The sequence below is a fragment of the Lissotriton vulgaris genome, chromosome 12, assembly GCF_964263255.1.
Source record: "Lissotriton vulgaris chromosome 12, aLisVul1.2, whole genome shotgun sequence".
NCBI classification, from domain to species: domain Eukaryota; kingdom Metazoa; phylum Chordata; class Amphibia; order Caudata; family Salamandridae; genus Lissotriton; species Lissotriton vulgaris.
The window spans coordinates 258,245,065-258,271,733 of NC_141700.1; the positions used below are offsets into that span (position 1 = coordinate 258,245,065).

Here is a 26,669-nt window from a genome sequence, read left to right on the forward strand (position 1 = left end):
GGAAAGTCACTTTATGTCTGTCAAACTACAAAAAGTATATAGGGACTATTTACAAGCCCCTTGTGCCACCCGTGCATCACATTTTGAGACACACCAGCAGTGCAACCTGCTGCTCCATATTTACAAGGACAGGTAAAGCCACCCTGCGTGGCTTTTAATGCCCTTGTAAATATGGCCCCTTTACACGCAAAACTTTGTGTGGAACAGTTGTGCCATGGGTTTTGCTGTGAGATTTCCTGCCCAACACCCAAGGCTTCTGTCGCATTTCCAGATTTACAAGAAATAGTACACCTGGAAATGTGTCAGAATGCTACACCTCCCCAGGGGGAGGTATAGGGAGGTGCAACAAGAACAAATATTTTTATTTCTCCTCGTTGCTTACCTCTTTTTTAGCGTACTTCATACTGCAGCACATTTAGGAAGAGGAAATTACCTATTGTGATTGTTTTTGTGCACAAAGGTATGCCTAACTGCATAAAAACAAAGATATGCCTTACTGCACAAAAACAATCATCCCTGTGACGCAGCCACCCTTGCACCATGGTACAAGGGTCCCTTCATGGGTGTATGGCAGCTAATTATGCACCAGCACTGGTAGAGCAAAGGGATCCATTATATCATTGAAGATATGAAGCATCCCGGTGGTTCGGAATTAACGCAGTGTGGCACAGCCAAATGGCTTGAGACACAGCAATTAGTTAACGCCTTGTGAATAAGGCTCACCGCGAGCAGCAACATCAGCACAGACACATATATCTCTAAAAGGATAGCAATAAATGTTATTTGAAATATTGACACCCACATTCTATAGTAACTCAACCATAACATCCTGAGCCAATGGACTGGTTCTTCAACTCATGCCTGATCATGACAAAGTAAGAGGGGATCTGGGGAGTGGAGGAGGAAGCATTAACCGCCTTCAATGGTAGATCCCACTGTGTCAATGAGTAGGATGCTTAAGACTCACCACATTCATGAAAGTTGATGCTTGCTTTCTTATCTACAACAAGTAGCATCTGGCACAGTGCTGGCACGGATGAAGTATAGTCATCTTCCAGCATGTAGCTCAAAATCTCTTTCCAAAATCCCTGCAAGAAAGAGCAGCGAATGTGGTATTAGTATCATTAGCATTTAATAAGGCTGCATTCCCACAGATAAACTGTCATAGCCGGTGGGAGGATTTCTGGTGGGTCTTCTGGAGATGGGGCTACATTTGTATTATCCCCTTCCTGATACCATTCCTTGCTGATGGGGTCCAAGACAGATTGCTGGTATTACACTGATGTACCACCAACCCTGTTCAATGCTACAATCCGTGATTCTATATCCGAGCAATTATTTGCAGAGAATGAGGGAAACATTTATTCTCCAAAAACCCTGTGAGTGAGCTGCATTGTAAATTATCTCATTATCTGCTGTTATGCTCATAACAATCACAAAACAGAACTATCTTTATAAATGTGCCAGAGTGTGTAAAGCTATGGCTGGGAATGAACGACCCTGTTGATATTAAATATTGGTGCTCGATGTATCATCGGGCAAGTAGCAAACTGGAGATGCAGATTGAGTAGCTATGTTTTGCAATGCGACATATGTGCCATTCAATCTCGTTTCAAAGTGGCTATTTAGAATAATTTGGAAAACCTCCTGCCTCATTAAAAAAAGTGAGGTAGGATTCGACAATCTTCTATGAATGCCGGAAATGCTGGGAATGAGGACTGCATGTGACAGCAGACCTCTATCCCTGCAGCAGAGGAAACAGACTTTACATCGCGTCTCAAATCACGCTGTGCCTTAACAACATGGTCCAAACCACTAATAATAACAATAATAATGAGATTTATAAAGCACATAGCTGCGTCAGCTGCGTGTCCCAGCACTGGGGTATCAGTCCTATTATACAGAGTAAGAATATGAATTCCCCTAATCTAAATTAGCGTGAAAAAACATGTTTTTAAATTCTTGCGATATCGTATTTCACATTTTTCTTGCCTAAGCCAAAGTGGTAGGGAGTTCCACATCTTGCCTGCCAAGTAGTTGAAGGAATGGCCTCCAATGTGAGCACTTTTGATTCTGGGGATAGATGCAAGAGAGGCATCAGCTGATCTCAGATTTCTTTTAGGAAGATAAGGTGTGATCAGAGGTGAAGATATTTAGGGCCTTTATGATTGAGAATCTTGTGACAGTAGCACATGGCTTTGAAACATACCCAAAGCCTTAACGGAAGCCAGAGCAGCATTGGTAGAGCTGGGGCTGATGGTGAGTGTCTAGGCAGATGAAATAGCAGCCAAGCTGCCATATTCTGCACCCACTGTCGCCTTCTTCATCATGTCTGTGACACTCCGAGATACAGAACAATGCAGTAATACAGTCTCAACATGATTAAAGACTGGACCACTGTCTTTCTGGCAGCTTCTGGCAGGAAGACAAGATGTTTTTAAGGTATTTAAGATCCCAACACATTGCCCTGCAAGACTCGTAATTGCTGTACGTGCCCTAGTGTGTCTTTTCAATGCATTCCTTTATCAAGCAAGCCAATACAACCACTTCCCTGAAGGAAAGCGTTGTTGGACTAATGTTGTACTTTAAGTCCAACTCTTTCCCTACAGTTGCACAGACTGGAGTTGGAATAGTAAATACTATTCCAAAGTCCAGTGCTTTCCCGAAGGCAAATCATGGTATTTTTTATTTATTTTTATTTTGGAAGTTTTCTATAGCGCTGGCCAGACCCGAGGGTGTTGGAGCGCTTTACAACAAGATGAGGAGGTGACAAAAATAAATGATAAGGCAAGGAAAGAGGGTGGAAAAGGAATGCATTTTAAACATGCATTCATGGTTCAGATCACTATGTGCATATTTCCCACATACAAACCTGCAGCAGAGAGAGCTTTACTAAAACATGCTATTATGTGAGTTAGAGGATAATGAAGATAACCTGGGAATTGAGGAGTCTTTGGACATTCTGCAATTTATATTTTGTACACTTCTAGTTTATTGACCCACCTTATTTCACATCCTTCTCACTTACCTCGTCAGTATTTTTATGGCGTAATGCAATTTTATTGAGGAGCTGAGAGATTTGGATGTGGATGGTCTCTTCTTCAACATCAGATTCAGGATCCATGTGCCTAGTGCCCTGTGAAAATGTGGAAAAGCAAGAGAAGTAAAGTAGCATATATTTTCGCATCATTTTCACTGTGTTTTCTCTCCTCATGGAGGGTCAAGAGATTTGAGAGTGAAAACATCACAATTTTCAGCAGAGAGAGAACCTCTTGGCTCAAATCCAAATGTGAAATTAAAACCACTAGCCGCAAACATGTAAATAAAAATGTATAAATGAGGTTATGCACCCATGCTCCGCTCTACAGAGAATAAAAGTATATGGTCATTTGGCGTAGAAGTGTATAGCATTCATATACAGTCAAAATACCGGTGGACTAACTTATCATATGTAAGGTTCTGATGCACTGGACACTACATCTGAGACATTGCACCTCTGGCACCACAAGGTAGTCTCTCTTGCTCACTACAAAGATTGTGATGCCCCATGAGCCCTCCCCTTGCTGCTTGATGGGGAAGTATGTGCTACATTATGGTACTTCTTACACTCAATAAGACAAAACCGGGAACTGCATTTTTTGGGAGGCAGTGTTGATATGAAAAACTGATTTGAAGTATGTTTGTGCTACTTTGTGTAGGATTTGGTAGTTTGCTAACTCAGACCCCACAATAGTAAGGGTATACTAGGTTAAACTTTTCACAATAATGGAAAAACCATAGATTGGGTGTACTGGAAGAATAACTCTTAAGGTGAAAGCTAGAAGTAAATTCGCTTGAGGGGTTTGGTTCACATCATGGGCACCCTGGAATAACAAGACATGAAGAAAAGGCATGTACAGTGTTGGCACTGATGGGCAGCTGCTGAATTTCAGGTGCAAATGTAAGCAGACAAATGGATAAGGGACACCCATAAAAGTGACGGAGGGAGAAAGACGCACTGGAGTGGAAGTAGGGAACATCAAGCTCAAATGAAGAACATAGAATGTCAAGGTGAGACTATGGGAACTAACGAGAGGGACATGAGGTCTATATTCCACCACCAGGGGCAAATATGTGACACTGCTGATGTATATTATATGGCAAAGTAACTACATTGGAACACAAGGGGGCTAAAAGGTCCACTTATTTCTTGTGTGCTGACTACTGTTGCTGTTCCCTAACACATTCACCTACCCAAATATGTACCTCTGCCACTTACCTGCTCTTTGATAAGGAGGTTGGTTTTTTTAAGCACATAATCCATCACAGCTCTTCCGTTCACATCATAAAAACCTTTGGCTGTTAAACTGGATATTAAACTTAAAGTGGCAAGAATAACCTATAATTGAGAAAAGCATGGTTAGTGAGAAACCCTTTTGGTGTATGAATAGGAGAAAATCACACATTCCAGTGAGAAAGTAGCAAGGGAGTGTGAGAAAACCATGCATTCTCTCCTTCCTTTTGTCCACAGAGTAGACAGATATACATTTTTATGTGTGGAAAGCCAGTACCTGGATACAACCTTTTAAAGTATGTTGCAAAAAGGGCTATTATGACAATCTGAGAATGAAACTAGAGTCAATTTAATTAAACTGTTTTTACAGAGTGTCTGACTGAAGTGTGATTGAGGGAATATTCAAATATTCCAGGTGGGCTACACCTTCTATAGGTGCCTGAGATTTGATAAAATATTTACAAAAAAACATTGCAAAATATGCCTAGGTAGGTTACAACCAACAAAAAAGCTCTCAGGACCTGATATTGATTACATAAATGCAAATGAGAATTCAATAGGCTGTGGATTCCGCTGCTGAGGGAATAAAAAAAAACTAGAGTAGTCTGTGGGAAGAATGATGGCCGCTGTCTAACTCCACCTGTAAGATTGAGCAGACAGACATCCCCACACGGACAGCAGATAACAAATGGGATGCAGTACTTAGAGTTCATTGTCCCACACCTTGTTGTTTGGTTGATCCATATCACTTTCAAGAAGTCGTTTTGGCTCAAGACCGTAAATAGTCACAGTCTCCTGTATCCAGTATTGAGTTAAAATTGACATCCCTAACATGGTTCTGTACGCTGTATATTTGCACAATCTGGCCACTATGGCTTCAACTACCAAAGAATATATCCATGCTTGATTTCTGTGATTCTAGCATTCCTAGCAGAGTCCTGTCTCTGATGTTCCTGGTTTAATCTGAAAAATATCTAAGGATAACTTGGTTTATATCGTGCCCTGAGGTTGAAAATGACAAACCCAATACACCTCTCAAAGAGAATCCAATAGAGACACATTTATGGCAATACAGCCTTTTGTTCGTTATCAAAAGAAAACAGCTTTGTTGAATTTCCTTTGTGCCTATGTCCTGTGCTTGCTAACATGCTGAACATGGTGATTCTGATACTGAGTTACTTGCTTTCTCCATGGCACTGAAGTCAGGCACCTTGTGGACATGCATGGCATCAAGAAATTCACATATATTCCAATTTCTACATAAAATACATCTTTTATATCACAATCAGACTTTTCAAACGTGCACATTGAATATTATCCTGTATTATCGATCCACGTTTGGTGAGATTTCGCTGAGACATAGCCCAAATATTATTCTTGGTAGAGACATTTGAAATACCTTACACCACGGTTGTTAAAGATTTGAAGAGATATTAATATTCTGAACTTCAAAACCCCTTATTTGATCATCAACATTCTCCTCCTCAGTGAGGGGTATTACAGATCAATTCAATGTGAAATACAGACCAAATATGTTAACAGCATACACAAACTTTCTTTTAACACACATTTATTAAACAATTAGGGATCAGCAACCTCTGGGATTGGGTCTGAAAATAATGCATTGACACAGACTAAGGCAGGAAAACTGGGATATGTCTACTTGGATAGGGAAACAATGGAACACAAGACACACTGAACTGACAGAAATGGCTGGAGGTTGCATGACCCAACACCTTCACTGAAGACTTGCCTTGGAGAAAGTCAACAGATTGTGGTGTGCAAACCACAGCTCTGAGTCCATGTAAGTAGGACTACTGCACTATGCAAAAAACTGCATAACTTTAATTAGATTGAGTTGCTAATTATGAAAGTGCTTTAACACACGTATAATAGCTTGATGGTACCTTGCGATTGTCATCCTCAAGCACGTGACGGACAGCATCCAGATAAAAGGCACCTTCTGAATCTATTAAATAAAGCCATACACCAAATGTTCATAACACATAGATATTGACTTTGTCTAGTAAGAGCAAGATTAATACATAAGTAGTGAAATTTCCACTATCAACTGTGATTACCACCCTGAGGGTCCTGTCTTTCAGTTTTGGTTTGTGAGTCTGTGACTGTGAGCCCCATGGGGCTATCAATGCCTTCCTGTTTTGCCGTGCATGTCTGTGTCATCATGTACCACTGAGCGTGTCTGTCTCGACCTGCTCCATATTTTATTTCCCTTTTTGTTCCTGTCCAGTGTCTATGTCCGGATCGGTTTTCACAGTGTCCCTGTCCCATTAATGGCTCACAATGGGAACAAATAACCGAAAAGAAAACAGTGGCACTCCTTTATTTCTTCACCATGATTCACATAATTGAAGTTGATGTAAGCAAGACTTTATTCGTAAATTGCAGTGCTCTACCAGGAAAAGTTGGCAGTTAATGTAGCTGAAGAATATAAAATTGAAGAATTCTGCTTATAGCTGCACCATGTTGGACAAGTAAGGGAGTACGTTGGGAATACAACTTAGGGCTCCGGATTCTATGACAAGCATTATATCCCTTTAACTATTTTCCCTGCCTAAATCACACACTGCCACCCACCCACTGACAGTCTTACCAGTTTCCGAAAGGAGCTTGCAGAGCAGCTGTAACGTTGTGGCACGGGACTCTGCACCTATCTGCATCAAGCTACTTTCGAAATATTTAAGGACCTCACTAGAGTGAGAATGGGCTGCAAGAGTAAAGTGAAAAGATAAAATAGACATAATTGAAAAATAACACAACATAAAATTATGCAAGAAGGAACTCAACGCTGGGGAGCAGCCCATCAAGGCCATTCTTCAACGCATGTCCAGGAGGTATATTATCAATGGTCTGCAACATTTAATGATGATCTTACGAGCACATGGTACTCACGTGACTACTATAGCTGTATATAGTAAACTGGGCACCATATTCCAGTAGCAAGCCAACCAATGTACTGGGGGGGAGATAAATACTGAAGCAATAGTAGCTTTTAAGACGATCAAGTTACGTGCAGGGCAGTGTACAGAAATTAATGTTACAGAGGACCTGATCCCTAGTAAAGGCCAATATATACTTGCAGTATCACAAATATATACATACATACGTTTATGACCAACTCACCCAGTGACAGGATAATAGCCGTGGACAACTTGAGTGGCTCTTCTGTTTCATCGGAAACCCCACTTGAGGGTGTGCAGATCTGCCAATAACAAAGCCATAATAAATAATAATGGAAGCTAGGCTATCTGAAAGCCAATCCCATACATCCAGACAGCAAATAACTTCCAGTGGGGGAATGAGAGCATAGGAGTTTGTCAGGACTTATGGGGCCAAGATCCATACCACACGACAGAAAAATTAATTGTGTGGAATACAGCATATTCAGGGTGCCCGATATTGGTGGAAGTGCAAATTCTCAGTTACCGCTCTAAGATGGATGCCTTAGTTTCCTATGGTTTTTGGATAGTTTGTAGACTCAGAAGTCTGGCAAGATAGCAGAAGGTAGTGGTTCTTAATGCTTTTAACAAAGCTGGCACTAGTGGCAGCTATTCAACGTAATCAAGACGAAGGCTGTTGTTACACTTCATCTTGGTTTATCTCTGGGGACGGTAAAGCTGTTCCCCTTTTGCGTCCTACGGTGTCTGGCCAGCATAGTGGGTTGCATGATTTTCAGAGCAGGCCTTTTTTGCTTCACTTTTTGCCCATTTTGCGTCCTAGTTCTCTAGTCAGCAGAGTAGGGAGCAATTGTTTGTGTCGGTGGCTTCATTAGGCCCTTTTTCTGTTCTCACCGCCACTCGCTGTTTCTGCTGTACCACTTAATTTTTTTTTCTTTACCGGCATTCAGTTCTCGCACTTTGGTCCTCATCAGAGATGCTTGTCTTTTGTTTCCCATTCATTCCAGGTTCCACGTGCCAGCATTGCTATTTGGAATTTCATGTTTATGGCCGTCAAGTTGTGCACCTGTTTTCAGAGGGCCTTCTTATATGTGGACTGGGGTCTTGAATGCTTCAAGTTTGGATTGTAAGGATATTCCAGAAATGTTGTGTTTTTGGATTATTTGAACTAAATTGTGGGGTAGTTTCGGCACATATTGACTTTAGGAACCTTAGTGGGATAAATACTGAATTTCCCTTGATTGATGGCATTATTCAAATGTATATGATATAGCCTTATTATTATTAAATATAAAGATTTAAGATTGGGTGTACTGTTGTTTGGAATGTCATGAAGATTCCAGTATATGTTATATAGTAAAGTCTAACTGGACAATTGAACCTCTGAGATAAGCTTTGTTAGTATTATGTCTCTGTTGTAAACCATTGTTATTCGGTACAGTTTTTTTTTCTTTCAGGTCTCCATCCTTGGTGTTCCCCCTGGGTCCCTTCCCTTTCCCTGTCACTCTGTTCCTCTTTTACCTATTATCAGAGCCAGAGCTGCCGGGAGGCAGAGTTATGGGGGGTTCTGTCAGAGGAGCTCTCAAAACTGACATATTTATATCCATTGTCTTCTTTCTTTGCATCCTAGAAGCAAATTGGTTCATATAGGATTTTTATGGATTATAATTTAATATTTTATGCAAGAGAGTTCCCAAATGTTGCCCTTTAAAAACACTCCTACTATAAATTGGATTAAGGTAGAAACTTTATTTGTTACAATATGTTACACAGGAAATGTCTGGCGCCTCCCCCTGAAATACTTTGTATGTCCTCATGTATACACTTACCAGGTGATGCAGGACGGCAAGCACGGTTGGCACAGTTCCATTCAGCGCTCTGCAACTCTTAGTAACAGCTGCCTTGATGCATAACTCAAGGGTCTGCAAGGAGATAAGAAAATTGAGATGAGGCCAAAGGTCAGTGTGTGCAAATGATGATGGTCAGTGGTGAATTACAAACTTCAAAGTGTAAATTCTGTCTGAATGCAAGAGTGAGTTGGTGTGTGAATGAGCTCTCTTGTGTACTAATTCTAAACACATATGACCACAAGTAGATTTGACAGATGACCGTGCTTATGTCCATTTTTTTCTTTCCTGGTTGCTCTGTTTTCTTGACTCACAGTGCCTTAAGATCTCTCAGATCCACATAGTGATTTCTATAGAGGTTATCTGTTGGAGTCAGATGTTGGATTTTAGTCCATCAAGGAACCAGAAGAGAACATGTTCAGCATTTAACAGGGGCATGCCCTAACACATGTAGCCTAGACTCACTTGTCATCGTAGGCCCTGTATTCTTAGCCACTGTTGATGATGGCCCTTGCCTTGGTTGTCCTAGTTCTCTTGGTGGTTCTAGTTCTCTTGGTTGTCTGCTACTCCTTCTTATGGCACTGTATAGATCCTCTTGGCCATCTTAGTCCCTTCCTTCATGGCCTTGGTCTTCCTGCTGGTCTTGGTCTTAATGGTACCCATCAGTTTTGTTGGGATGTACGTTGTTACGACGATGTTCTTCTGGTGCTCTTGCCCTGGTGTTCTTCAATCTTTTCATTCTTCTGGTCCCAGCCCTGCTGGTCCTCATGATCTTCATTGTCCTTATGTTCATGGTCCAGCTAATCTTGGTCATCCTCTTCCAAGATTCTCTGGATCCTCTGGTGCTGTTACTCCTAGTAATCCTGGTGTTGGCCTTCAGGTTTTTCATGGTGGTCATGGTGGTGGCTGCTGGTCTGGACCTCCTAGCCTCCGCTTTCTCTTCATGGTCTTCTTCCTCTTACTGGTCTCCCTCCTCCTGGTTTTCCTCCTTATTTTCCTAGTCCTCTTAGAAATCCTTTTCCTAGTCTTCCTGGTCTTGATACTCTTGGTTTTCCTAGTTCTTGGACATGGTATTGGTCCCCTGTTGGTTCAAGTTTTCCAAATCCTTCTGGTGGTCCTGGAGTTTCTAAACTTCTTGGCTGTCCTGGACCCTCACCTCCCCTTCTACTCATCCTCATGGCCATCTTCCTCCTCCTCATTCTGTGTAGGGTCTTCACAGTGGTGTAGGTTCTCCATGTTGACCTGCCCATCTTCTTCCTTCTTGTTCTGGTGGTACTGGTGCTCCTGATGACCCTCCCTTTCCACTTGCACATCCTTCTTCTCCATTCCATTCCATTCCAAAGTAGCTTTATTCGAAGTATACTCATAAAAGCACAAAACAAACAACATTTAGATATAGTTAAAAATGCCTTGGTTGGATAGTTAAAAATGTTTGATAAAACTTAGATCTCAGAGCAAATGGACGAGATAAAAGTTACACCCAGTTAAAATAATCAATCACGTTCAGTGGCCAGGCTAGGGAAGTTCAAATTAATGCTCACCAAAGAATGACCCAGATTTAGGTTTCAGCCTTATAGCCCACGCCCATCCTAGGTATTTGGCTACCGCTATTGTGATACATTGTAAAGTGCTGGTGCGCATAAGCCTTTCCGCTTCGGCGCTCCTAAATGTGCAAAGTAGTTTCCACACTAGAGCCAGCCAAACTCGCCTAGGGAGTGCATAGGCGGAACAGGCAAAAAGCAGGTGGGCAACTGTTTCGCTATGACTCCCACAGGCAGGACAGATGTTATCACCTGTGGGAGTCCACCTGGACATAAGGGACTTTAAAGGTAAGGAGCCTGCCCTGAGTTGGAAGTAAAGCTTCCTATCTCTCGGCCTGGTGATATTATCCCAATAGGATTCTAATCTGGGTGTGAGTTTTGTTTCTAAGAGGATTCCCACCATAGAAGATGAGTCAGAGTTACTCCAAGCATTAAAAGCAGCCCACTCCCAATACTTCTCTTTTAGGATGTTTTCAGAGGGAAAAGAAGCCTCTAATGAGTTCTCCCATAGCATTCTCATTCCCAGGCCAAACAGGCTATTCCTAACACCTCTTAACCAACCGATTTCGTGGAAGGCATCAGATTTTATTACATCCAGAAAACCTGAGGCATATGATAAGAGTTCAGGTGTCGTTCACAACCTGCGCCAATATAAAATCGGACGCAACTTGGCGACATCAATAATAGCTTTTCTACCCAAATCAAATCTAAGTGGCTTAAGAGGGGTGCTTTGTGGGAGATTGGTAATGCTACGGAGGAACTTATTTTCAGAAAGAGTTAAAGGAGCTGCTTTCTCAAACCCCCATAATTCGGCGCCATAAAGCGCGGAGCTAACAGTTTTAGATTCATGAACTTGGAGGACTGTTCTAATTGGTTTTGTTAGAGACGTTTTATGCTCCAGACTTAAAGCTCCCGAAACTTGTCGATGTTTCAGGGCTGCTAAATCTATATGGCAGTCCCACTTAAGGTTCTTCTCTAACTGTATACCCAAATAGGTAAAAGCCCTGACCAGTTCAAGTGGTTGTTTATTCATAAAAGCCCTCCCCTTAAAACTTCAATGGGGATTAAAAGCCATTAATTTCATTTTTGACACATTAACTTCCAGGCCTCGAGCAGCAGAAAAATCTTCAAAAATTGATAGAGCTCGCTGGAGGCCATTAGGAGTCTTGGAAATAATTAATGTGTCATCTGCAAACATTAAAATCGGAATTTGTACACCTGCTAGAGAAGGGGCATCCGTATTCACTGGCAACAAACGGTCCACTATTCCATTAATATACAAATAGAATAACGTTGGTGCCATGGCACAGCCTTGCCATACCCCTCGTTCAACCAGAAACTGGGTGGTGACCCTACCCTGCCCTCCCCAGCGGATTCTAGCATGATTGCCCTTGTGTGGCCTCATTACGAAGGTTAAGATGTCATCCGAAAGGCCTAATTCCCTCAACGTCACCCATAACCGGGAACGGGGGCAAGGTCAAAAGCTGAACGTAGATCAACAAGGCAGCATAAAGGCTGCCCTTGCCCAATGTCACAGTCTTCCACTATAAAAGAATAAAATTAATGACTTGATCAATGGTGCTAGTGTATTTACGGAAACCCTCTTGGAAAGGGGACAATACACTATTCTCTTCAATCCAGTCTAAGATATTGTTCAGGATCAACCTCCCAACTACCTTCTGAATCGTATCTATCAAGCTGATAGGTCTGTAATTCCTCGGTTGAGTTTAACTCCTTTTTTATATACTGGAATTATCACGGCCCCTTTCCAGGAAATTGGGATCGGGCACCCTGGGCTGTTGCATTTGCCATCAACAAGATGTATCTACCCCATCGTATTTTGTCGTAGAGGAACACATCCGCAGGGACACCATTGGGTCCTGGCGCTCTACCTCCAGCAAGTGCACTAAGAGCTGCTAAAACTTCTTTGTCATTAAAAGCCTCATCAGTATAAAAAACATAACTAACTTCTTCCATTTGATCCTCTAAAGGGTTACGCGCATATTGGGGCCTAAAGTAATTAACCCATCCTTCATGAGAGACATGACTTAGGGGCTGATCAGGTTGACCCCCTCTGCCTCACTTAATGATATTCCAGAATAATTTGCTTCTTTTAGGTCCTGCCATCTAAGCTCATCCCATAGTCACTTGGCTTTATGGATAGCTTTTTTGTATTCATATCTTGCAGTACGGACAGTACCCATTTCCCCAACCCTGATAGCATTGCCAAGGGCAATTCTTGCTTGCATACATTCATTGTTATACCGCCGAAAGGGTTTGGAGTCAGCTAGTTTCTGGCTTCTATGGCGCTTAATAAAGTGGCTACTTGTACTTCTTCTCCTCTTTGGCTTCCTGGTTCTGGTCCTTCTGGTCTACTTCATTCTACTTATTCTCCTGGTTTTACTGATCCTCCTCTTTGTCTTGGGCATGCTGGGCCTTATGTCCGTGGGGTCTCAGTCATCCTGGTCGACTGTGGTTTTTGGCTGCCTGATCCTCCAGGTTTTTCCCATGGTCCTCCTGCTATTGCTTTCTCTTCATTATCTTGGAAATCCAGTTCTGTGTGTTCCTAATCCTGCTAGTGATCTTGGTCCTTCTCCTCCTCCTCCTCCTCCATTCAGTTGGACTGAACTTTTTGGAGAGTCTTGTTCCTTTGTCCTCCTCCTCTGTTTGACCTCCCTTTCACCCTCCTGTTTCTCCCTATTCATCCTACAGGTCCTCTAGGTATCTGCCTGCTTCTCCAAGTGATCCACACTCCACTAATGTAGTCTCATCTAAAGTCAGCAAAATACACCCTCAAGCCAAAGGGTACACTTAGATGCAGCATGGGTGGATGAACACTATTGGAAATACATTTTCCCCTTTTTTCCTGTTAGATAGTAAAATACAGACATAATTGGGGTGCTCCTCTAAAACCTGGATCCATGTATGCGCCGCTACATCTGTTTCACTATTAACAGTTGTGGACCAGGATTGCTCAATGTCCCTCTTGCACCCCTGCACACTGTGAACCATGGGAGTACAGAGGAGCTAAAAGGATAGTGTTTGCTTATGCGAATCAAAGGCAATGTGGCGGCAGGAGCTGCAACACAGAAGATGGGTGATGACTAAAAGCAGTTTTAGGAACACATTTAGCTACACAGATGCTAATGAGGAGAATGATCACCTGCAATGAAGGCTTGGAAGACTCATTGGGGGAACAACCTCAAATTATGTATATGGTCAATATGCCATACAACAAAATTCTGTCATGTTTTTATGTTTGTAGCTGGTATTCAAATTTTTATTACAAGTGGAGACTGTCAAAAGAAGGGCTTGTAAGGAAATTTGAACATCCTGTCCTTTTAACTGTAAGTGCTCAGACCTAGCAGAAACTGTTCCACTTAGATCCTCAACATTAATCTACAATTTTCAAGCCTCAAAAACAATAGTTCTGTGGAAATGAAAATTGGCAGATTGGAGACGTAATGATTCTAATAGTGTGTCCACCAAGGTCTACGTCACTCTTGCTTTTTCAGCTAATACAGTTCGTACGTCTCTAACTACGGAGTCTTTCCTTTGCTAATATTTGTTTTTATATCAACTAAAAGTAGTATTCTATAATTCCAACACATTATTGATTACCAACGTGATACATTTCCAGTGCTCCTCTTAAGACTTCACTGTTTTACCTGTATGTTCGGTCACCTTAGTGAAGGTCATTTGTAAATTTACTTGTATTTCACAGGGTGTAAGCAGCCTCTCAGACTAGAGAAAGTGCAATGGCACACTGTTTGTTATAAGAGGTCACTAGGGCTTTAGTAAGCCCAATTACTGCTTGGGACCTATGTCAGGGCTCTAGTGACTGAAGATCTGCTGTTTTGTTATGATTAACGCATCAAGATGGAGCGTCAGTATGCTCAATTTCACTTCCATAACCAATGTTACTTACCCAGTATCACAACAACAGGTGAAGCAAATTTCAGCACTGTTGATGTTTATTTAAATTCTAGCACAATTGCTTTGGTACACATTTCTCCTTTATTACTCCCGATTTCATATGTAACAAATACAAATGTGCATTTTGCTTCTCTGGCTGACTTCATGGATTGTGTACTAATCACAATTGAGCTGGTTCAGTATTTGGAATTAATGTTGGAAAACTATATTCCCTGTAATCCCTTCATCTCCCAAAACAATACACCAGCTCAAAACTGAAATAATTACCAGGCATGAATGTGTCAAATAGTGGGGAATTACTGTTCAAATTGGTGTGGTGGTTCTATTTCCCAGGGGTACCTAAGGGGCAAACTTGGAATCATACATTTTTCCTACATCCCAAAATTTCTGATACCCACAACATTGGTACTGTCGGGAGCGGAATGCCAATATGTTGGCCCAATGTACACATGATGGAGGCCTGAACCATCTCACAACTCCACCTGTGGTGTAACTAACTCACCAATGGAATCCTGTAATTCTGTATTCAACCCTAATTTCTCAATAATGTAGTGTTTCATTGCAGCTAATCTCTCATTATGGGATACAGTGTTCATTATGAGTGGATCATTTGGGATTCGTTGAAGTGGCAAGCATGGACAGCAAATAAAGGTCACACTCACCGTGAGCAAACAAAATGCCATATCAGCAGGCAGCTGGGACTGGAGCCTTTCAACTTCATTGACCAACCAAGGAAGCTCCTTATCTAGTTGCTCCTCTGGCAGAACGGAGGCCAAATGTCCCAGAGTGGTGATGACCTGCTCCCAGACCTGTTAAGATAAATTACACCAGGTTTTCAGTTCCACACACTAGACATTAACAACTAAGAAAAGATGAGCCACATGTGGAAGTAGAGGGTTCCCTGGAGAGGCAGCTGCACTTGACATCTGTTCACTAGGAAGTGATTCTGTCATGCAAAGGCAGTGGTTTGTTTCACTGGCAGAATATTCCAATAGACAAAACTGATTCTCTAAAATAGAAATGTTATCCATGAATTTGTTTCACTCTTGTCTTATTTGGTTGAGGGTTCCCCACCCACTCTCTCTATTTTCTCCCTCTCCCCAGCTCTTTAAAAAAAATATATTTACCCTGCCTCCTATTCATGGACAGGTTGTGGTAGACATAGAAAATACACTACTGCAGCTGCGATTTTATTAAATTGCCCTAGAATCTAATTCTGTCACTTTCTTTTTCAAAAATTCTTATTACACTTACTGTTCCCTAATACTTAAGTATTATAGCATGGTTTAGCTTTAATTTTGTTTTATATATCTGAACTGATAGGAATTTGATACTTGGTCGGGTACAATAAAGGTTTTTACACATTTTATTCAGCTACATAAATAGAGATCACAAGTCTGGGTCAAGAGAATGAATTTCATATTTTTTTGTATTTCATCAAATGAAGTATATATGCAAAGGCAGAGGAAGGGGCAGTCAATGTGTATGCATCAGTTATCTCACAAAACGTAACAGCTCTAAACCTTCATCCACTGCACTCTGTTCTTTCCCCACTTTACCAACTCACCTCCTGGACACTGGGGATGGTTTCAAGAAGAAATACCTTACAGGTTGAGTAGGCTTCAAAGAAAAGTGTGACTAGAGGAGTGTCTACACTGGAAGCAAACTGGCCTGATAACATCTCAATGACTGCACAAAAACAAAAACATTACAGTTAATTTCAAAGGCTTAAGTGTTGCATTAATCTACATATGTACCACCTTGTCTGGTAGTGCATAGGACATACTGAGCAAAAACAGTGCAATGCGTCTGCTGATAGGAAATTATTTTTAGCAGGTATTAGACTCAATTCACATAGGACTTTTCTGACTCTCATAGATACTGTAAAGGTATCCATTTCGATCATGCATCCTATTGCACTTTTGAAGCATTCTAGCCAATATATGATAATAATTCCACATTACTGCAACTCATTGTATTAAACTAAAATGAAGGAAAGGCAGAATATGTGTCAACAGAGTACCTTTTACATTCAATTAGCAACAAAGCAATTTAGTTTGTACAGTTTTGTTGTTTATGAAATAAGAGTGGAGAAATCAGATTTTGGAAAAGTTATTACTGTATGACGATATTTGCCCTCTTGGCAAATGAAAAAAAAGTATGTAAAAATATAAAAGATGATGCATCCGAGCATTCCTTATCAATAATTTTGTGAATCATTTTATGTGGTTAACAAAGAAGTGCTGGTTCAGATATCACCAGAGTAAAAAAGTGGTGTAATGATTTTGCACTATTCTGCTAATCAGGCAGGAAGACACTACACTGGTTTTAATCTCACATCTAAATAAACACTAAGTCATTCAATTTCCTATATTAAGCATAGCAAAACGTGTGAAATCACATTGCCCCTTTTTTCTGTCCTAATATTGAAAATGTTTAGTTGGGAGCAAATCTTGCTTCCTGCATTCTCTATTTTTCAAGAGGCAAAAATGGTAAAAATATATTTACTCCATGATTTGCACCAGTCTTCTTTACTTAACACGGTGACTAGTTTGCAATTGTGTGAGCTCTAGGTTGCAACAAGATGTCTGTGCCATTGAAGTGAACAATTACCTCTGGGAAATGATGTACAATTTCTACAGGTTTTAATGCTCCACTTCCTAGGGAGGTAAGTTCACAACATAAGGCCTGATTCAGGCTGTGGCAGATAGGTATCCCGTCACACACGTGATGGGATAGCCCTTCCTTCTTATTACACATACAATAGGATACAACTTGTCCACCAAACTCTAAATCACGCCCTCAGTTTTTTATTACTGAAAAGAATAGGGTGTTTCCCGGAGGTGCACTATACAGATTAGAGATGTGTTCCAGTCGTTATATGGCAACCTTGACACAGCAGCTCAGCATGCCAGTTCAATTGGCAAATATACCAGAAAGTAGTGGAGTTACACATTATGCAGACCAATGTTGCAGTTAAGGTCTGATTTGTGCCACAAATTAAAGTTTAATGCAGATAAGTAATCAGTTGTTGAAAACAATGGGATGAATAGGGACTGTTATTCTCTGCACCAATCAGACATAAGAAATTGCATCTCTTTGCATGAAGAGTGCTCCCAGGAAATGTCACAAAAGTGAACTTAATAAAGTTGTCCTCTCCCCACACTCTCCCAACCATCAAACCGAACCCGACCGCTCCACCAGCGCAGGTGCACACCAAGGCTAAACCAATATTTCTGGTTGATTGTAGAAGCCGTCTTCATTACAGGAATAAACGTTCTGAGCATCAGATCTAGATATGGTTCCATTTCTGGTCCTGTAAGAGAAAATAGGATAAACAATATTAATTAAACTAAAGACTAATACCAACTTAAGATGATGAGCGTGCTGCAAAGGTGGTGTTGGTCATGAAACATATTGTAAAAAAATCTTGATGCATAGCTTTGTATATTTTCCACCCAGCAGAACATAAAACGTAATGCAATAAGCATTAAAGAACGTTTCACATTGTCTTTTCCCAGGATTCACTCGCACCTTTTTATGACGTGATGAAGGAGTTCGGCATTATAGCAAAGTTGCTGCATTTACAGAAATTCTAAATCCTTGTACAAATAAAGGCTTAATAGTTAAGTAGCTGGTTGGTGTAGAGCTGTTTCAGTTTTTAACAGTTTTTCCTCAAGAGACATAATGAAACAAAACCTGTAAGGGACATCTGGTGCTGGTATGTGGTGCTAAAATGTGAATCTACAATGTGAAATTACTATATTTCAACAAATCTAAAATAATATGTATCATTTGAACATAATAACCAAAATAGCAGCAATACATTTGCATCTTTCAAAAGTGGCTGTCAGTGGACCTGTATTTAAGATGCAACCATTCACTTCTAAGGCCGCTTGCTGGAGTTCCATATTTTGAAGCCTTCTGATGGCATAAGCACGGAGATGCTTGTTTCTTTAATTAGCACTGTACAGAAAGTAATCATTTTAGAGCTTATTTGAATTACCATTATGACATGGGATTGCAACACATAGTGGTGCTGTTGTATTTCCTTCCAATTAATTGTCACTTCCTTAAAAAATTAATCGTTTTAACTATACGGGCTGAAATGGCAAAAGCATGGGCATGGGACTCTATTCTGAATGCCACAATCAGTTTGAAATATATGTGGAAAATAACTTAAATATACCCTGTGGCTTCTTTCCACTTTCAATTTGCATTGTATATGCAATGCTAGTGATTGATCCATTCTCAATCACCACTGTAAAATGCATACATTCACCATACTGTTATGGGTTTTGTACAAAATGTAGAAATACTTTAAACAAGCAATGGAGTAAGGGAACTGAAAGAACATGTTGCCGCATGCTTCAGAGCCCATTCTGTGTATTTGAGTGTTGTGATGACATGAGCCATAGACAGATAAAACTATTTGCAGACAGACCTAAAATGAATGTAGAATCCGGTAGACTGCCACAGAGCACAGTGTTTGACAACAACATAGCATTTTTTCAAATTACCGTATTGAATTGCCATTTGATGAATGGCCCAAAACACAATCTCCTCTCGAATAGAAGGCACCGTAAACAGATTGACAATCTTAGATGATATTGACTGTGGTATCCACTTGGTAAGTGTAATTTGACACATTAAAGCCATCCTTTCAAGTTCAGGCGCATTCTCCTAAATTTGCAGAAATAGGAAATATTGGTAATTTGAAACATTTGTGACGAACAAGAGGAGAAAAACAAATCCAAAACAAGTATTAAGTACCATGGATCAGGTATAGAGGGAATATTGTGAAACAGGGGATGCCTGAACAAATCCATACCGGCTTGATTATGAGTTTGGCGGATGGGATACGCCGTCACAAATGTGACGGATATCCTGTCCGCCATATTACATGTTCCAGCCATAGGATATAATGGAATTGTAATAAAGCGGACAGGATATCCCTCACGTTTGTTATGGAGTAAACCTGTCCTCCAAACTCCTAATCAGACCCTAAGACTCAATTATCAATAAGATAGAAGCGGAGCAAATGACAACAATGTAATCACTCCTTGAAATAGACCAAGTAGAACCAGCAGTTGCCAAAACAGATTGGAAATAAGGCTGTAGCCTGAGATTTCTTGACCCCTAGCAGCAAGAATGTTTACAGGATAAAAATGGGTCATAAGAAAATTATAAATATATTGGTACCTCCAATGAATGAATAAATAAGTCCATCAAAATATCAGAAATTCTTGTCTTTTCTTAATTTCACATCAAAAAGGCTTTTCTTTTCTATAAATGCATGTCTTTCTGCACTGCAGAGGTATCCAAAAGTGACTGATACCATTTAGGATGTGCACCAAATGTATTGCTTGGTACAGGCTGAGAGGTGCGAGCTATTCGACCTAGTCGCCTTCTGTATTGGCATGGGTCATATATCATCAGAAATAATTAATTCTATTTGGCTATTCTCTAGACCTGGATTACCTTAGTGTTTTCTACTTATAACATATCTGTACTAGTGGTATGAGTTTGTGAAATATTTAACCTCTTTTCAACACAATACTGGCCTTAGAGACTGCAATATCTTTTTGAGCGGAACAAAAGGTAAACTGACTCTAAAAACACTGAATGATTATATTTACAAATATTTTACCTATTTTAAGACTAACACAAATGTATTTTAACTACTCTAATTAGGACCGACTGTCTTAGATAAAAATACATGGAAATACATGATAAAGCACAATGTCAATAAATCAACAGTACTGTAATGGTATAATACATGAACTACATGCTAATAACAATGTGGTGTGTTACGAAATAGGTCTACAGTTGTTTCGTCTCCTTGTATATCTTGATAAAAACATGACCTTGCTAGTGAAGTCCTGAAGTGTCAGAGGCCAGAGAGGGTGCAACAGTGAAAGATGTGTGGCACTTCCAAGCTGCTGTTCTGTTTTGTACTGCCAGCATATCGGAACACATTTGGAGGTGGGTATATTACTTAACTTCATCTTCATGGGGATGACTAGGTTTCTGAGACTCTCCGTAGCACCTCCCAAAGTGTGCCTCGGTAGGTGTGCTACCTTTGCACCGCTTCCCTTAGAGTTAGACATCTTCTGCGATCCAGTTTGCCTTTGCCAGTGCTTAGTAATTTAACAGAAACACCTGGACAAAAGTGTTCCCTCATTTGTATGGGCCCTAACCTCCTAGCAAATGGTGTAATGCATCTTGACACAGTGTGGGGGTGAAATGGGTGCAAGTACAATGCTTGTTACAAAAGGCCCAGCACATGCCTTGGCAGAATCTGCTGCAAAACAAACACCACCTACCTCCTGTGGTTTTTGCCAATCTAGTCCATGATTTTAAATCAGTGCAGCCCCGAACTCTCCTCCCCTTTCTTACTCTCTCTTCTCTCAGTTTCTCACAGACATAAACAACTACACACACAAACCAGTACAGACATGCACACACATTTCTGTGTGTAAATGAGGTACTAAAATAGGAAATTCATTCTACAAAATACAAATCAAGATCTATGAGAGAGCTTTACCATTTGAATCTATTAGTTTGTTATATACAGATTGACTCTATTTTGTGTTCTCAGCCCTTGCCTACCTGTGGTATGTAAAGAAGAATCCGAGTCTCGGTGTTACAATATTGCTACCTTTGTCAAGATATTTCAGAAGTTCTTTAGGAGTGAAAATATGGAATTTGGGGCCTGATTTTGTATTTGACAGGCAAAGCAGTGTCCTCCAGGGTGTCAGAGGACATTGTGTCCACCACCCCAATGGTATTTGAGTTGTTATGTTTCAAGCTGACCTCTTGCCCAGCGATCATCTCTGTACTTTGAAAGTAACCACTGTCACAACGGTTTCTGTCAAGGTACAAAAGGTTTGGTGGATGGCCATCCTCAGTTTGACAGCCGTTCACCAACTATTTAACTTTTTTTTCAGAAACCCATGAAGCAGCAGTTTCTGAAAAACAAAAGATTCATTACCTCCCAAGGTGTGGAGATCATTATTGTTTTTTCCTGTCCCTCACAGGCAAGTGTTTTTGCAGTGATGGGCAAAAGAAAATGATTCTAGGCTTTGGTCGACTGAGCCATCAAGAAATCCACTGATTGAAAAGTTGTAGTCTGCCCACCTGTAAATAAGGCAGGTGGACAAAAGCTTGGAGGGCAGGGTACTCCGTCATATTTGCAACGGTATAACCTGTACGCCAACCTCTAAATCAGGGGCCTAATGTTTGTTATAGTCTTATTAATACCTTCAGCGCGGCGCGAATTTTCGCGCTGAGCTGAAGGTTCTAATGAGCCAACGAGCTCATGACGGAACGGTTCCGTCATGAGCACAGCTCAACCGATGCTCATGACGGAACCGTTCCGTCATGAGCATCGAAGGGGTTAAAGGCTCTGCAAAATATATAAAGAGGTGAAACAATCATAGACCTACGTTGAAATCCACCGGTTTCTCTCCTAGATATATATTGAGCATCATATTGTTACAAAGAAATATTTACTTTGATGAATGCTCATTTACTTTTTAATTGATCTATGTATTTACAGCTTTCTTTTGCCGTTAGTTGTGAAATAAACCTCTCTTTCTTTTACTGTCAATGTGCAGCAAAAATAGAGTGGATAACATTTGAGATTTTATGACTTTTTCCGTTTGACCAGATTAATGTTTTTCTAATGTATAAGGTGTGTTAGATGTATTCATAATTCAAAAACTCTGAACACAATATGCAAAAAATGTATTTAATAGTTACAAAAATCACAACCAAGTATACCATTATTTTGCAAAAGAATCAGAGATAAAGCAGAACAGTTTTATTGTTGCATTTTTTATGGGTATCGGTGTGGGATGTTGTGTTTATGTTTGAGATAAGCTGTATAGAGTAAAGTTTGTGAGACTTATGATTTGGCGGGTATTGAGAGTGACAGTGGTGGTGCAGGAATTGTTGGTCAGTATGTAGGTATAAATTATAGGATGTCTGATCTGGGGGTTAGAATTTAGCACGAGGCAGTTGATTTATTTGAGGGTAACATCGGAAGGGCTTTGCATTCAACCAGGAGTAACCTTGACTTCTGGGCCTCCCTGCCTTTGTCGGTTGTGGGGCGTGTGGCATTATTAAAAATGATAACCCTCCCCCGTTTACTTTATTACTTTGTTACCCTGCCGATTTGGATACCTGTAAAGTGCTTTGCCCAATTCAACTCCATGGTTTCGAGCTTCCTGTGGGGAACGGGACGAAGAAGAGTGTCTCTGCCGACCATGATGCGCCCGCGTCGGGAGGAAGGCTTTGCAGTGCCGGATTTTGAGGCCTACTACAATGCGGCCAAGTTCCAATGGTTCGCACAACGGCTGGCAGGGAAGCTGGGAATGGAGACAAACCAGAGAAGAAGGGACCTAGAGCTTCGTCACTTGAGTCGGATTTTGCTACAGCTCACGATGCGGGAACATGAGGTATCCAGGGATCTATGGGTCCTGAGGCAATGTTTGTATGGGGCTATACGACGCAATAAAGGGAGCCCGGCATATGCCCCTGAGATCCCGGTGTGGTTCTGTGAGGAGCTCCCCCATGGAGGAGATTGAAAGCGGCTACATGACTGGGAGGAATCGGGGATCTCCTCCATTGGAGATCTGTATGAAGATGGTGCACTTTTACCATTTCAAGACCTCAGTTGATTCAATAACTCTGACGGACACCCTCCTTAAATGCACACAATTGCTTAATACCCATGGTGATTTGGATCAGGAGTATGCGAACATTATGCAAAATCTTAGCCAGGCCATCGATCAGATAGCACCCAAAAGGAAACATAAGATCAACAGAGAAGTTAATGGGGCCCCCTGGTTCAACTCTTCTCTGAGGGAATGTAAAAGAAAGCTCCGCCATTTAGAGAGATGCTGGAGGAAAACAAACGATCATATAGAACGGGACCATTATAAAGCATCTCTTAAGCTTTATACAAAGTGCATTCTGTTAGCCAAAGCGGAATACTATGAATCCTGAATTAACAACGCAGAAAATACACAGAAAGAAACTTTTAAAATTTTGACAGAGCTAAGCAAGAAAGCAAGAAAATCAGAAACACCAATAGACTGTAACACCCTCCAACACTACTTCCTCGACAAAGTGAAAACTATACTCTCTGACATTAATAATACCTCCAGCAGTTGCTTCTTAATGCTGCACTCTCAAATCCCCCCCCCCCAGAACATACCATCTCTAAGTTTCCCCAAATAGACACAACAGCTCTTGGGCAGCTTATGAGTCTCCTTCGTTAGTGAATCTAGACTGAGTGACTCTGTCCCATTAAGAGCCCCAGCCAAGCCAACCGAGTCATTTTTGCTTCTAACCGCAATGTTATTATCATTACAAAGCTTCTGTGGTACAACTGGTTCAGTATCTTGGCAACCCAGTTCAAGGGGTTCACCCCACTGTTGTTCACTCCTGCAGGATTGCGCCCATCCTTTTTACCAGCGCCGTTAGCCAGATCCATATTGCTGCCAGATATTAAATTGTCCACTGCAATAGCGCCATACAGAGAAATCTGCTGAGCACCTGAACTCTCCTTCATGATGACCGGGGGGACCAACAACAGCTTCAACACCCAATGTTCCTAGGAGCTTGTCTGTTTGGGGATTCGGAATACCCTGAACACCCGTTTTCCCACTCTTCCCACCTTTGCCTTGGGAGAACATTTGCGGGATAGTGAATTTTGCAGGACTGACCATGCCTGTAGAGTTACCACGGGCACAGCTCTCGCCTTTATTTTTTTTACCATTGAGATTAGAGGCTTTCTTACGGCTCAGCTGCTCTGCGGTTTTTCCTATCGTTCCGGAGACAGTTCCAACGGCTGCCACTGTAGCAGCAGCGGTAGCACCATCAGCCAGGGCTTGGGCTTTCCCTCTAGCTCCTTTAGGCGGCATTATCGGTGTTCTGCGATATCCTGTTCTCGACTCTCCAGTAGTTTTGCCTGCAACAGTTGCTGCTTCTCGGCTCAGCGTCTACGCCCGGCCCCTTGAGGCTACAATGTATCCAAATCGGATTTTGCTGAGATAATGAAAAATAGCTGTCGCAGCAAACCTGAACATGCCAATAGTACCAGGACTGAGCTACGCACACCTCGGTAAGTGCTCAGACCCACTTTCACCCTCTCGTCCTCTCACTATCCACAGTACATCTTCCTCACGGGTGTAGGAGTACAGGAGATACCAGCTCACACGACTGAGCTGGCGGCCGCCATCTTGCCTCTGTCAAATGATATTCTATATGTAATATTCTGATATATAGTTCTGTTGATTTCTACATTCCCACCCACTGTAAAACTAAGACAGTGTTCTCGTTATAAGAGCTGCTATATTTCTTGTAGCTCCCATGATATCCCCAATCCAACAAAATCCCTTCTATTTCCTTTGGGTAACTGATTAGACTTTTTCATGTCAGTAATATCTTGTTTTTTTTGTGCTCCATTGCGTCTCCCATGCACTACGTCTGCCAGGCTCTCTACTCACATCCATTGTGGCGACAATTCAATCATCCTGTGCAAAATGTTTCAGATACTTTGAGAGAGCCATCTTTATAAGCCTGTTAACCATTCAATTGCAACACTGCTAGTTTCCATACCGGCTGCAGACCATGATGGAACTATCTGGAATACCAAAGTTCTGACTGAATGATCAGAAGTAATTCTGCTTTGCCCTGAAGGTTCTGAGGTTTTCCAAGACTGAATGAACGATCACCATCTGTCGGTGGGAACCTGTTGCTTACCGAGTCCGTCAAGATGCTATCCAGAGTGTCAGCAGTCACCAACATGTTGCTCATTGTCACCTCCCTTTGAGTGATGGTAGTATACATACAATGTACAATGGCTAGTTCCTTCAGGGGTGTTAACTGGAAGAAAAAGTACATTTCATACCTGTGATTAACAGAGTCAATCAGGAACTTATTCACAAACTGCAACATACTGCAAAATGCTTATCCCAAAACCTTTGTATGAAGACCTCTGCCTCCACCTCTCTTATCTTTACTACGAGATCTTAGCCCTACACATACAACTATAATTTTGTACTACCCGTGGGAGGGATGGGAGTGAGTGGCTGGAAAACAAGTAATAGTTATTACTAAATGGGAGAGCTTTAGGTAAAGGTAGATTGGGTATATATATTCATTAAAAACCAAAGGTTATAGGGAGGTTACAGTTAGGTTCAGATTTTCCACACTCAAAACCATAGAAATTCAGCAGTTATAGCTAGAGTTATCTCAAGTAACTATAACTTGTGCCTAAGTTAATTATAACTCAACCCCACCATGAACTGTTATCTCATCAACAATTTGACAGCAAAAGTTGCACTGATATTATCAATAATATCGGAGAAGATGTCACGAGTGAAGTAAAATGTGAGGTGCATGGTGACCTTGCGAGTTATAGTTGCCTTAGGGCACAAGGTATAGTTACTCCCCATTAGTAACAGGGCCGGGCCATGGGGTCCCTAGGGCTTGAATCAGCCCGGGGAGGGGGTCTGCGTGCCCACTCGCCCTTCTTACCTATATCTGTACCCTAGAAGATGGGGTCCGAGGCTGAAAACGGTACGGGGCCTATGTGCTGCCCTCTCAATATTTTATAAAGCTGGGCCCCGGGAAATGGGGACATCAGGGTTGGCTCATCCTTGGGAAGTGGGCCACGTACGCCCCTGACCTATATGCATATGCAAAAATTACTGTGCCCTCAAGTAATACAACTGGTGCTATGTAAAGCGCTTTGATACCTGATTCGGGCCAGGTTCGCACTATATAAAACTCTGTAAAAAAACAAAAAACATGGGACCTTACCCGCCCAGGGAATTAAAGAAAACAAGCACAGGAGACTGTACTTGTTTATTTTTTTGGGATTTGGCCACAGATCCTCTGGAAAATCAGAGAACAATTTAAATCTAAACATTTTTGCCAAGACACGGTTACCTGGGGCCCCCCGCAACCAGTCCTAGGGGGTCAGAGTATTCCTACCCCGCCCCATTGCATTTTTTTCCCATTTTGTTTGTGAGTTTGGCCAAGTCCTGAGTCCCAAAATGTCTACCACTACTTTCTAGTAGAAGTGTTGGCAGCCAATCAGATCTCACTATGAGAACTGTCGGATCTGCAGACCCTCTAT

The 26,669-nt window shown here is 41.4% G+C and overlaps 1 protein-coding gene across 1 annotated transcript in view; it reads right to left on the reverse strand.

Annotated features, from left to right (window-relative positions):
- Positions 1-26,669, reverse strand: part of LOC147673908 (maestro heat-like repeat-containing protein family member 1) — a 109,429-nt gene that overhangs the window by 61,844 nt on the left and 20,916 nt on the right. Inside the window, exons 4-14 of the mRNA XM_086946429.1 lie at positions 25,289-25,411; positions 19,036-19,198; positions 17,733-17,831; positions 16,083-16,204; positions 15,178-15,324; positions 9,021-9,113; positions 7,418-7,496; positions 6,888-7,001; positions 6,181-6,242; positions 4,259-4,378; positions 968-1,088 (exon numbers count right to left, since the gene is read on the reverse strand). Of these exons, the coding sequence (XP_086802555.1) occupies positions 968-1,088; positions 4,259-4,378; positions 6,181-6,242; positions 6,888-7,001; positions 7,418-7,496; positions 9,021-9,113; positions 15,178-15,324; positions 16,083-16,204; positions 17,733-17,831; positions 19,036-19,198; positions 25,289-25,411 (1,243 nt within the window). The remainder of the gene's footprint in view (positions 1-967; positions 1,089-4,258; positions 4,379-6,180; positions 6,243-6,887; positions 7,002-7,417; positions 7,497-9,020; positions 9,114-15,177; positions 15,325-16,082; positions 16,205-17,732; positions 17,832-19,035; positions 19,199-25,288; positions 25,412-26,669) is intronic.